General features: G+C 37.1%; 1 protein-coding gene across 1 annotated transcript in view; it reads left to right on the top strand.

Annotated features, from left to right (window-relative positions):
* Nucleotides 1-12905, top strand: part of STK39 (serine/threonine kinase 39) — a 101831-nt gene that overhangs the window by 66652 nt on the left and 22274 nt on the right. Inside the window, exon 14 of the mRNA XM_040604995.1 lies at nucleotides 12492-12544. Within this exon, the coding sequence (XP_040460929.1) occupies nucleotides 12492-12544 (53 nt within the window). The remainder of the gene's footprint in view (nucleotides 1-12491; nucleotides 12545-12905) is intronic.

Genomic DNA, 12905 nt, shown 5'->3' with positions numbered 1-12905 from the left:
TGTGAGGCTGTGCACACCGTGTGTCTTGGCAGCGGACCTCAGCAGGAACTCTGCAAAGAGAGGTTTAAGGCAATTGCCTGTGATTTAGTCCTCCAATGGGACTGTTCATACAACCAGGAAAAGGGAGTAGGGAGGCATTATTACTCTTAATGTGAAATTTCCAGTCTAACCACCAAGTTGTTACAGTTACAGATTTAGGAAGGTCACTGTTGGAGGGTTTGACTATTTAGATTAATAACAGAGACATTTCATGTTAAATTAGGAGACTTGTTAATGGTTAATAGTTAAGAATTGCAAATTATCTGAAGCAATCTAAGATGGTTAAATTAGCTCCTATGACAGGAAGATAATTTACTGATGGTAATTTGGAATGTCCCAGGACCTAATTTAATACAGTTCCTGCGCACTAGATGAATTAAGCCTGTGGAAGAACAAAAGGGACAAATGGAAATTTTTTCCTTGCTGCACTGGCAAATGGGATGCTTCTATTGTAGCTTATCTTATTTAATGTAGTGTGTAGAGAAAATACTAAGGGAGAGTTGTATGTAATGGCACTCTGATCTTGTAATTTACAGATAAACGTTTGTGTGCATTGGTATTTCTTACAAAAGCATTCCTTCAGCTAATATAGCTGGTTTGTCACACTTTGAAACCATGTGTCATTTGGTCATGTGTTTTCTGGAGGGATGGACAGAGAGATACAATTCAGAATGACAAGTCCAAGGAGCAGCTAGTAGCAGGTGGTTGTGTATGCTTCGCTACAGGAGAGTTGTTAGGACTTAATTGAAATGTGATTTCCTCTGCGTGCCAGAACATAGATGACGTGATATCACTCACTAGTCTGAGCTGAAGCTCAAGCGTTAATCTTCCTGCTTTCATGTAGGCTGTTTGGGTTTTTTTGGGTTTTTTTTTTTGTTTGTTTGTTTTTTACGTCTTTCTTAGAAAATGCATTACACTTAAAGTTACATAAGAAACTTACTTGGCTGGAAGTACCTAGCAGAGCTTCTCCTGTGTTGCTAATATTTAAGTTTGAGGCTTAGATCTTTAGGAGAAAAACCCCAACCTATAAACAAGGAAACATCTGTTCTGGCTAGAAGTGGAATGAGTTTGATAATTGGCTCAGTACCATAACACAGAGTTCTCAATTGTCTTTTTCTTTTTTGAGTTTTTCTTTTCCCTTCTAATTTTTTCAGTATCTATAAAAGAAACCAACTTTTGTCATTCAGTCCCTTTTGTAAGAAGTGCGACTGATGTGTATCCTTCACCAAGGACAGGTATTTCTCATATTTTGCTATTTAGAATGGCTTTTGTTCTCCATTGTATTTAATGATTAAATCCATAAATAAAGTCTCAGTTGCGTGGTAGATTTACAACTGGAAAGTAACAGAACTTATCTGTAGGCTGGGAATTGATTGAGTAACACACATCATAAACAAAACCATTTGTAGAATTCTTGAAATAAATGTACCTGTGATTACATGTCCTGTATTTTATTTTGCCATCACATCTAAGGCTTTGCCCTAGGAATTGGGGAGGTGTGGGGATGTGGTTACTGAACTGAATTTTATTTTCACAGAATGGAGACTTCATTTAAATAACCTGTTTAATCATGATTAAATCATGACTGAAATCAGTAAGCAAGAACCCTTGATTAAACTATTGATTCTAATCCTGCTTTCTGTTTGTACCTCTACTATTTTCTTCAAAGGTTGCTCTTCAAAAATGGTGAATTATGCATTTCTTACTCAGTTCTTAAGGATGGTTTTATGCCTTGCTGTAGTTTTATTGAAAATAAATTAAACATTTATTTTGATTATGACCTAAATAATACTCCATGCAATTGCTATACCACCACTTATTTAATAGAGAACTGGTATATTTATTTATCAAAACAATTTTTGTATGTAAGATTGATAATTATTGAGGCAAGGAATCAATATATTGTTTCCGCTTATTAAATTTAGGTTATCAGGAAGATTTGCCTGTCTAAATACTGAAATGGCAAGGAATTAGGTATTTAACCTGCACAGCTGTGGTTGTAAATTATGCAGGCAATTGCATTTGGGGATGTTGCTGATACTGAATTTTAAAATCACTAGATCTTTTTTATTCCAGTCTGACATTGTATTATTTACAAAAGAATTAAAACAAGAAGGGGAACAAAAAACAACACAGAAACCCAAACGCCACCCCCAAACTCCTTTATGTTAAAGGAAATAGTTTAAAGCTTGAATTGACCTCAGTGTTAAAAGTAACTTTAGTTGTATTATTAATGGCATGTATGTTAGTGATCAGCTGTAATATGGCTTGTATTTGATAATTCAAAGTTCAGTTCTCATTAGGTATTTTTCTAATAGTTCTAAAGACATTGCATTTACCTTGAGAGGCCACACTGTTTCATCTTCATCCATCTACGTTAGAGTTGCCTGTGAATGTGGTGTCAGCTTGTTCCGGCTTAGTGTTGTGGTTCTCTGTCTTTCTGCTTTTTACTGGTAGGGGTGTTCCTGGGACTCCATTGCATCATTATAAAGCAGGCAGGTTTTAGTTGTTGGTTTGTGACTTCTGATGTATTTTTTGGGGAAGGCAAAATTTCCACTGAACTCATTTCATGGATCCTGTTTAGCTCCACAAAGCAATTGTTGTTGCTGCTGTAGTGAGACCAGGGAATGGCCACAAGAAGTGCACTGGGACACAGGTGGGCCAAGAGCTTAACTTATGAGCAGGCTTTGCTGGTGAAGCCTGTGTACTGCAAAGCTACTTTTGAGAAAGTTTGGCCCATGACAGGAAAACCAGATGAAACCTTTGAAGTTCTTAAAACAAAGCTTAGACTTTTTGCCATGCTTGCCACCCTTCTTGATAAGGTAGTTGGGATCTGTGAATTTTTGACAAATGATAGGCAAATTGTCATAATTTTGTGGTGGCTCAGATGTCTTTCTGGTTTGCCTACAAAGCCTCCTTTGGTTGTGACAGTGATGTGCTGATAGATCATCAGGAATGAAAACTCTGAGCCAACGACATTGAAAAGATACATGCATACAGGGAGTTTTTTAATCAACGTATTATAAACATTCTTTGGCTTGGATAAGGGAAAAGGTGTCTCTGAGCCTTCCCTCAAAGTCTTGTTTTGTGCACTGGGGACCTACATGTCTCTTTTTTTTTTTTTTTTTTTAAAAAAAAAAAAAGGTATTCCTGTAGAGCTTGCTGCAAGTCTTTTGTCTTGATTTCATAAATGAAATTGCTTTTCTAGAGCATTATTCTGAAGTACCTGTAACCTCCTGGCAATTATCTGCCTTTTACACATTCTGATTTAAAGAACTGAAATTTTGCTTCAAGCATTGTAGCTATTTTGCGATGCTGTACTAGGAGAATTTGTCACTGGTCTAACAGGTTATAATCTCTCTGCTTGTGCACCAGGCATGCAGAAGCATACAAAGCTGGCCTTTGTGTCTTTAGCTGTTAGTTGCTCTGGTGTCTCCTGTCACTCAGGCAGGTGGTGTAATGCTTCAGTCGTGCAGCTAATACTGGTTTGACTTCCTTAAACTGTGCACTAATTAATGATGTGTGGTATCAAGAAATACAGAGATCTTTCAGAAGTATACTCAGAGGGGGTAAGTTAAACTATTGACAAATCCAAGAAAGGCAACTATAACCACAGTGTGCTGTAGTGTTTAACACAGTGATTGAATTACATGCATGGCGGTTGTCCTCTCCATTATTGAAATGCTCCCACTGAATACTTCAGGGTGATCATTTTTTAGCATTATTGATGTCATCTGTAGTTAACTCAAGTTCTTTCTAGGAACAATTCAGTTCTGGTTTTGACCAAGCATTGAGATTTTACCGGGTTAATGAATTCTCAGTATAACTGCATGTTGTCGTTCATTATATTTCAATGTTAAGTTCAAAGTTAAATCTTTACCACTGCTTTTTAAAAAGCATTTGAGCTAGTTCAGGTATAATTTTAGGGAAAAAAATCTTATGATTAGTATTGCCCTCTCTGCAGCAACAAAACTGATAGCTCTAAGTTGTTTCCACCTGCTGATAAATGAGAGCAGGTAGGAAGTATAAGCCTCAAAGAATATGTTGCAAGTGAATATTGCTTTTCACTGCCTATGCAGAGAAATGGGTCACTGAGAATTGAGGTTAAAAAAAATAAATACTCTTTGTTCAGAGTTTGCTGTTTGACTTACCTGGGAATGAATATAACAAGATAAAAAATTGAAAGGCTTATAACATTCTTTTGGTTTAGCTTCTGGCATCAGCAGCTGCAGAGAGAAGACCCTATTTAAAGACTATAGATCTATCTAAAATGTCTCTACTTCTAACACTTCTATGTCAAGGAATGAAGACCTGGGGCTGTAAATCAGTGGATGGAGAGAAAAGACTTAATGTTCATATGCCATTTCTAAAATGATAAACACGATTTTGTAGACTTGCCTGGTAGTAATTGTGTGTACCAGCTAGTTTTCTTGTGTTTCTTCTATCACACAATTTGTGCATTTTACTTCGTTTTACTATTGTATCCAATCCATTTTTACTAGATTGAAGGCACTCTAATTTCTTTAAAGTCTTAAGTAACTTGGGACTGGTCAGCTATGGATCGAACTGTTGTAAAGTCCTTTCCTGCCGGAGGAGCTGTGCGCTGCTCTAGAGCTGTGAACAGTGTTCTTGGCTGACCTAATTGTGACCATAACAATGCACCTGGTGGCTGCTTTTTGTAATGTATACATGCCTTTTCTGTATGGTAGATGGCATACAGATGGTAAATCTTTAATGGGTAACTGCTGTCTCATTCCAACAGCTGAACAACCAAATGACAGTGTTTCATTGTTACGTTGGCTGTTTTTCAGTCATGAAAGTATAATTTGGCTGTGTTTTGCTATTACTACTGCTGCTACCTCTTGAAGTATAGTGATTAACAAGTGTGTTGCATCACATCAGGGCTCTGCTCTTTACCTTAGAATACATGAAAATTAAAAGGTAGCGGCAGTGTTTTGTATATTTGAGTCCTATAACTTGATCTTGAAGCATCTTCAATATGCTTCTTCAATATGCTAAAACATATTTCTTCCAGTAATGTATATGGAGGGGGATAAGTGGTAAAGCCATGGAGTTTTTTTCAGAATCCCTGAAATAAATGGTAAAAGTGTTAATGGACTTCAAAGAACTGTATATTTCAGGACTACATTTTACCAATACAGAGCTTTTAGTCCCATTCTACTTGGTGGGAATCTGGAAGCAGGGCAGACTTCAAACGTCTATTTTGCTCCTACCAAAAGTTAACAGGAATGCCCTTCCATTTGATCTGTAATTGACCTTAAGTCATTAAAAATAAGTTGACAAGAACCATTTCTCTCCACAGTGGTGAACAGACATGATCTGCTCTTGATAGTGTGGTAATGTGCAATGGAGGAGCCTGGATATTGATTAGTGAATGACAAGTGAGCATGGAAGCGTTAGAAGGGGATTTACATAACCATGTGGTGAATCCTCAGGAGGCTAATGCTTCTTTACAGTAAATGCTCTTTTCTGTTGTGTTTATGTGATCCCACAAGACAGACTTGCTTTTATTACTGCTTTGGTTCTGCTGCATGCAATTCGGAAGAAAAAAAAGGGGGTAGTGGTGTGTGGGCAGGAAAGAAGTGAGCTGTGATTTTTGTAGGGGAAGGAGAGTTTGTGCTTTCCCTGCCCTAGCTGAATGGATAAAATACCACAGCTGAAGCATAGGAAAACTGCAAGGCAAGGAAAATAAAGGGACAGAAGTGCCACTTTGCATTTCATTTGTTTTGTGTGTTCTGTAAATACAGTTGAAACAAAGTTTTAATTAATCAAAACTGAGATTAGAAACAGGTTCTACATATCTTCAGTAGAGGTATTTAATAGACAATCTTCAGTAGAGGTATTTAATAGACAATCTTCAGTAGAGGTATTTAATAGACAATCTTCAGTAGAGGTATTTAATAGACAATACTTAAAAAGAGGTATTGCATCACTTAATCAGGATTTTCCATGAATCAGGCTCTAAAGCTTGTCACCAAGTAAATTATGCTGGGTGAAAACAAAATATCAGTAAATTATTGCCCACTGAGAAAGTAAACTCTCAGTTGTTTTCATGGAGTGGTGCTGTCTCTGTCTCTTTCATTGCTACTGTGACCAGTTTTCTCCATGTGTAATACAGGGCTTTGACTGAAAAATACACCACTTGTAGAATAAACTGTAACGCTGTAAAAGGGAACCATGTTTAACTTGCACATTATGCCTTAAGCACATGAAAGTGAAAAATGGGTGACAAGTTTTTGCAAGAAGGAAGATGACCTTTTGAATCTGAATAACATTTGGTGTGGTCAAATAAATTGCAGAGATGTAGAATGAAAATTGGGTGAGTACAGCTCTGGGATGTACAACCTACCTATCACTCTGATTAGTCCACTCCATTTTAATGTGAACTGCTTTCTCTGCAGTCTAAATGAGCAAGTTATTTAAATGCTTCTGTTGTTTTATTTATACCAGTGACTGCAGTGAGGTAGTGCAAATACCATGCTGCTTGCCCTTGGTTCTTAAGCTATGATGTCTTGTTTTTTCTGTTCTAACTTGGTTTGCTTCTGCGACGTTTTCAATGTGGCTCAGATTTTCGAGGGGAAAGCATCTGTGAGACCTAAATTTTGTACAAGTGCGATGTGTGGTGTGTATTTTCAGTGTGTGTTTTTTGTCAAAGCACACTGATTTAGACTTGGCCAGCCTCACTAGTCCCTGGTGGTGGGCAGAATTTGGTTCTGGTGAGAGTAGGTCTTGTAGGACTAAGGGGAGGAGAAAGGCTGGTTGGTGAAGGGTGCCATGTGGCACCATGTGTTATGTGCCATTCAAAATAAAGTTTCTACAGTTTTAGTTGAAGACTTAATTTATTTCTGGTTCCTGAGGAGAATATGTATTCTGCTGTTGTTGTCTTTTCCACTAGCCAGACTTGTTAGGGTTTGTCAAAACTAGCCACCGACAAACTTTTCAATTTTAGGCAGTGCGCAGTTGATGCAGATTTTTTTTTTTTTTTCCCTCAACATGTAGATCTGTTCTGTTGCTGAGTTATATCTAGTTGTGATCTGAAAAGTGGATGGAAGAAAAGAACGCTCTCCTGACTTTCTTCTGAGAATGATTTCTTGCTTATGATTTGGTTAATTGGAACATGGCCCTCCTCAATGCTGGTCAAGCCCTGGAAGTGCAGGGAGCGTCCCTTTTACCAGGCAACAAAGAGTGCAGGCGCTCTGGCCTCCTAACTACCCTCTGACAGAGGCAAACCAAGGACCCTTGCCAGGGCAGGGCTTGTATTTTGTAGACCATGCTATAATGCATAGCTTTTGGTTTTTCTTTATTAAAGATTTTTTTTTTTTTGCTTGCTTGCGTGTTTGGGTTGGGGTTTTTAAATGTTTTCAGTTCTTGACTAGTAATGTCCTCCATGTCCAGCTGGAGCTCAGGAAAAAGAGGGTGGAAGAAGGAAGATACATATATGTGTATATATAGATACATCTTACCTTCTTCAATCTATACAGATAGAAGAAGTATATATAGAGATTGATACAGGTATATATCTCTTCTTTCATATATATATATAAATATATATTTCATTTTAATCATGCAGAAATATGCAAGAATAAGCGAAAGAGAAGGTAGAATTCAGAGCTGCAGCATCTGTATGTTGGAGTCTGTTAAAACGGGTTCAGTGGCGAGGAAATGGGCTAATGAGAGTGAATACTCATTGCTCCAGGAGAGCTCTATCTTTTGCTGCTTCCACTTGTTAGTCCATAGAAATAGTAGAGAATGTTCCTATGCCTTGTTAGAACTGGATAACCATAATAAAAGAAAAATGAAAAATAGTAATTAAAAGAGTGGTTAGCATCCAAGATGGGTAATGTTGGTATAGACCACCATACTTTTACATATGCAAATGGACAAGAATGGGGATGATAAGAACTAAGATTTTTGCATTGGTTCTCCATTGGAGGGATGGGAAAGGATGATTAAACAGTTGAATTAAAAAGTAGGGTATGATTAGAAAATAAAGTTTTATGCAAGAGGATGTGTTTGTGAAATGCCAGCAGAAGTGACCATTGAAATCAAAGATGTCTACAGTGTCTGTAGTGTAGTCTACACAGTGCTTGCTGTCTACACGGCATAGTGACGGAACAGGTGGTGGTGGTGAACTGCCTGTGATTTATGGTTTCTAACTCCATCTGAAATAAGAGAATGAAAAAATCAGGGAATCTTTCTTCTGCTGTAACTAATCAAAAGCCATAAATGGTGCAGTTTCCATGTGATGTATATGTACTCTACTGTTTCAAAAGTCAGCTTTGTTGATTACCTTTCCATTATCACCTGTGTTCTTGGACACTCAGCTCCATATATCAGTCTCTCGAAACCACATGTGATGACTTTGTCGCTGAAGTCTGAAAATTCAGCAGACAAAACCTGCATGTTCTCACGCACATGCGCAAGCCCTTCATTTGGCTCACCTTATTTGAGGATTTTTCTCTTATTTTGGGAAGGAAGAATATAGTTACTTAGCTATGGTAAAATGAATCTCATCCAGGAATACAGACTCTCTTTAAGGGCTATATGGATGATGCTGAAGCTTGTGAGAAATACAAGCTGTTGTTTCAGTTAACCCTGCATAAGAAGGGGTGGATGCATTTTTTTTTGAGAGGGGCGGAGAGGGGAGTATAGTAAAAAAAGAATGAAAATCTGTCGCCTGATGCATAATTAAGCTAGCTATCCCAGCATGATTTAGACCTTAAGTTTAATTCCAGGACATTTAATTTGTCTGAATCTCACTTACATGATAGACATTCTGCGTTTAAGGACAAAAGAAAATGACATTTAATGTTTCCAATTTACAGTTGCATCATTACACAAACATGATTTCCGATTTTAATTCAACAATGTAGATCTCTTGTCAAGCGTGTGGAACACAGCTAATCGACTATAGCAGAAATTACACTATCATTAGGTAATTATTTGAAAGGCTTTGTCTTTAAATGCAAATGCCTGAAATCTCTTTCACATCTTAGGTGTTTATCAGTAGAACTATGTCAATCTAAACATCTTCATAATTTATTTTCTAATCCTGATTTTTTTGTAAATACCAGCATTGTTCAGCAAAAAATTTCCTTCAAAACAGAGCATCTTTATTTCACGTCCTGTTGAGAGGATGGTCTGAGCTTATAGGTGGGGGGCTAAGTGATGGGGTTGGCCCATGTTCTTTTTCCGGTTCTTAGAGGAAGTATTATTCCCTGGAAAATCAGATCTAGCAATCCTTGTGTGCACATCAAGTGGTCCTGATGAAAACAAAATAATAACAAAGATCTGCAAAATATGCTTTCATAAAGTCTAAAGTTTTAAATTCTGAAATTTCTTTGCAAGAAAGATGTCTGCTAAAATGTCTTAGCATGGTGTGCTTTGGTGTCACCCTTGTTCAAAGCAGTTCTGTGGAATTTCTCCTGTTGGAGGTGACTATATAATGAAAAGTATTCTGCAGGAAATCAATAAACTGCAGTGTACTAAAATACACAAAAGTATTTAAAATGTACTACTTCTTAGATGGGCTGTTTTTATCCATGATGAGGTATATTATTCTGTTATGGCACAGAGCAAGAACCAAATAAGAGGTATTACAAGAGATGGCCAAAAAGTCTGAGTTTGCATTTTAAAATAGAAATAACTTTTTTACAAACACATTAGAGAAACTACAGACCATTAAGAAATGATGAAGAAGATAAAATTATTAATCACAGAGATACTAAGTGCCTTTCTTCAAATCCTATTTCTGTTTAGCAGAAATAAAGTCTGTGTGCTGCTACATGGTGACTGTAATGGATCTAAGTAAAAAGAGAACTCCAATGGAACAAATGAAACACTGCTTGGAAATTCTGCCTACAAATAAATCAACAAATCCAAACACTTGTCACCAAAATGTATCAATGGAACTAGCAAACTAATTTGCAGTAACAGTGACACTAACTAGAACCAGAGGAGTGTCTGAAGACTGGAGAAGAGCATGGGCAGCTTTTAGGCGAGAACTCGAGTGCATCTTCTATTTAGTGGAATATATAAGGGAATCAATAATTTATGGAAATCAATAAATGTCTGGAAGGTAATGGAACCATAAACAAAAGCACTTACAGGCTTCTAGCTAATTAATCTTGCCAAACTTCCTTTGTTTTGCTTTCCTGAGTAGCAGCATACCATTAAGATGAAAGCAGCGGTGTCCTAAGTTCAAAGTAGTTCAAAGCTATTCCTCATAGCAAGGTTGGTTGACTGAATACATATCAGCCTTCCTTGAATTTTCACCTTCACTTAAATATGCAGTTTTGACTCATTAACTTTCTATTTGGGACATTCTGCAATTTGGAGGCAAAGCAGAATACACCCCATTTGCATCCTGCTTGAGGAAAGAGTCTGTATCAGGAGCAGCTGGTCTTTCACATAGCTGTATCAGCCTGCAAGAAAGCTGCTGATTTTGATTAGAGTTTGTAATTACTTAGTGCCTTTTTATATGGTGGATGTTCTACCTGCGGGAGGTCTGTGAATAGATATAATCTGAGAGCCTAATGTATTAGTTTCTAGATAGATAACTGCAAGAGTGCAAAATCTGCAGAATTACTTCTCAGCTGATTTTAGCGTTTGACTCTGTGGAAAAAGATACGCAGGCTGGAGCAGTTCAGTATAGCTGCTAATAAGAGTAACAAGTTTCTGGTTTACTTCTGCAAAGGTGTGAGATGAGTTTTTATTCACTTGATTTGCTTCTTCAAAAGCGTGTGCAGGAAATGAGTATTTAAGTCTCAGCTGCATCCCACATTCAGTCAAAACATATTTAAGAAAAATGCTAAATTTCTGTCCAACTTCCCTTTTTTGAAAAGTGGCAGTTTTAACAGGTTTATTGTGTATAATGCATTTCAGCAAAAGGAAGTGGATTGTTGAAAGGGAACTCAGAGATAGTCATATGTGATTAATTTTTTTTTTTTTTTTTAATTTTAAGAGAAAGCCATCCATGTTTTTCTGGGAGGTGGGAAAAAAAGGACTGAGATTCATACTAATTCTCTGTTGAATAAAAATAGATAGTGCAATATTCTATATAATGGCAGCAGATTTCTACAACAGAAGTAAATGAGCCTTATAAGTCTGTATGGGGCTAGCTGCATTATCTGCAGCTTTGTATTAGTGATCTTAAACTCCTCCCATAACTCTTTATTTAGAGTAGAATTTTGGGAACCTGAAACTCCCTCAGCTTTGAAGTATTCAGTATATTCAGTAAATGAGTACTTTTCATTTTAAGCACTACATGTAGCATCCTTACTTTTCAGGGTTTGCTGTCTTGCTCTTGTCTGTATTGCCAGTCATTTTGGGTTTTGTGTTCCTGCATTTTGCTGTTTTTTGACTCTGATATTCTTATAAGTATTTAGCAAGTGTTAATAGCTGTAAGTCACAGCTGAGTATGCCTGCCTATTGGATTTAGTTTTCCCACAGCAAGACTTCACGGCCTAGTATGCTGAAATATGAGCTTGCATACGGTTTCCTTGCTGAGAAGAAGAATAATGGACTGCAAAACACATTCTGTTGCTATTAGCTTTTCAAGTGGATTGAGCTATTCATTGGAAAAAGTGTGCTACAGCAATTAAGTTTATGCTTATGCTCAGTCGACTTGCCATTTCCAAAAATGAGATGGACGTCTGTTTTGCAAAGAGGCTAATGTTTTATTGATGGTAGAAATTATTAACTAAATCTGAAGCTGGAAATGTGCTAGGAATGGAGGTTTGGAGCACAGTATGAGACTGTAAAGGAGTTCTTTAATGTAGGTATTAAGTCCCTTATGACTGTTGTACACTAAACTGGTTAAAGCACTCTTCATGGCAAACGGGAAAGCAGAAAACCTTTGGCTTTCACGCTCTCCTATTTATGTTATGTGTAGAGACAACCTTGCTGCTGGGACAGTAGTGGTTAGTGAAAGAAACAACTCATTCCAAAACACATTTTTAAACACTGCGTCAAAAACTTCAGCATTCAATGTTTGCTAGATACTTTGTCTCTTAAACAAGCATCTCTGTATACATGGGAACTCAGATAGGGAGCTGTAAGTCCAAGTGAATATTTTGTTACTCTTGGAGGAGAAGGGGTAGACTTATGGTTCAGACTATGTTGAATGAGTAGAGTATGGTAGAGTGTCTTTTGAAGATGGAAAGCAAAATATTTATTTTACCCCTTAGGTTACCAAAGGCGGTTTTCAGCTTAAGCATGTCTGGCTTTTAGTTTTCCCAAAAATACTGCCATGAAAATGCAGTGGAGTCTCTCCAGTCTAGGAGCTTTGGGAAATCAGTGTTTTTTAAAGTTGAGGAAATTCACACTACAAAAATGCAGTTGTCAATGCCATAGGTATTCTTTGGGTGTAGGAATGGAATAGTTGTTCTGTTCTTGATTACATTTTAATGTATACACTGAATGTTTTTCAGGAACTCCAGGAAAGAGCTTAATGACATACGGTTTGAGTTTACTCCAGGCAGAGGTAAGGCTCCTTCAATTGAATTATTCTCTTATTGCTCAAAGGGTATTTCAGAAATTGATTACTGCTTATGGTTAATACAAACTACCTCTCTGGAACGTTTCCTACTGTGCAGAGCTTTATATTGAATTTCACTTGAACAAGAATAGCAGATGTATGTAAATCCTAGTGGCAGGGTTGTGTAATATATAGTATATATTAGAAGACTTGATCCACAGTATACTTTATCAATTTCATGTCTTATTGAAATGATCTATTGCAGTATATAAGGTCTTGCATAGCAATATTTATAGCTTTGGAATTTCCTTTTCACATTTGGAAAACATTGTAGGAAATGTAATATAGTAGCCATAGAGGTGTATGT

This window comes from Falco naumanni, chromosome 8 (genome assembly GCF_017639655.2).
Source record: "Falco naumanni isolate bFalNau1 chromosome 8, bFalNau1.pat, whole genome shotgun sequence".
Taxonomy (NCBI): domain Eukaryota; kingdom Metazoa; phylum Chordata; class Aves; order Falconiformes; family Falconidae; genus Falco; species Falco naumanni.
The sequence above is the reverse complement of the archived record's forward strand: the minus strand, read 5'-3'. Positions and strand labels throughout refer to the sequence as shown.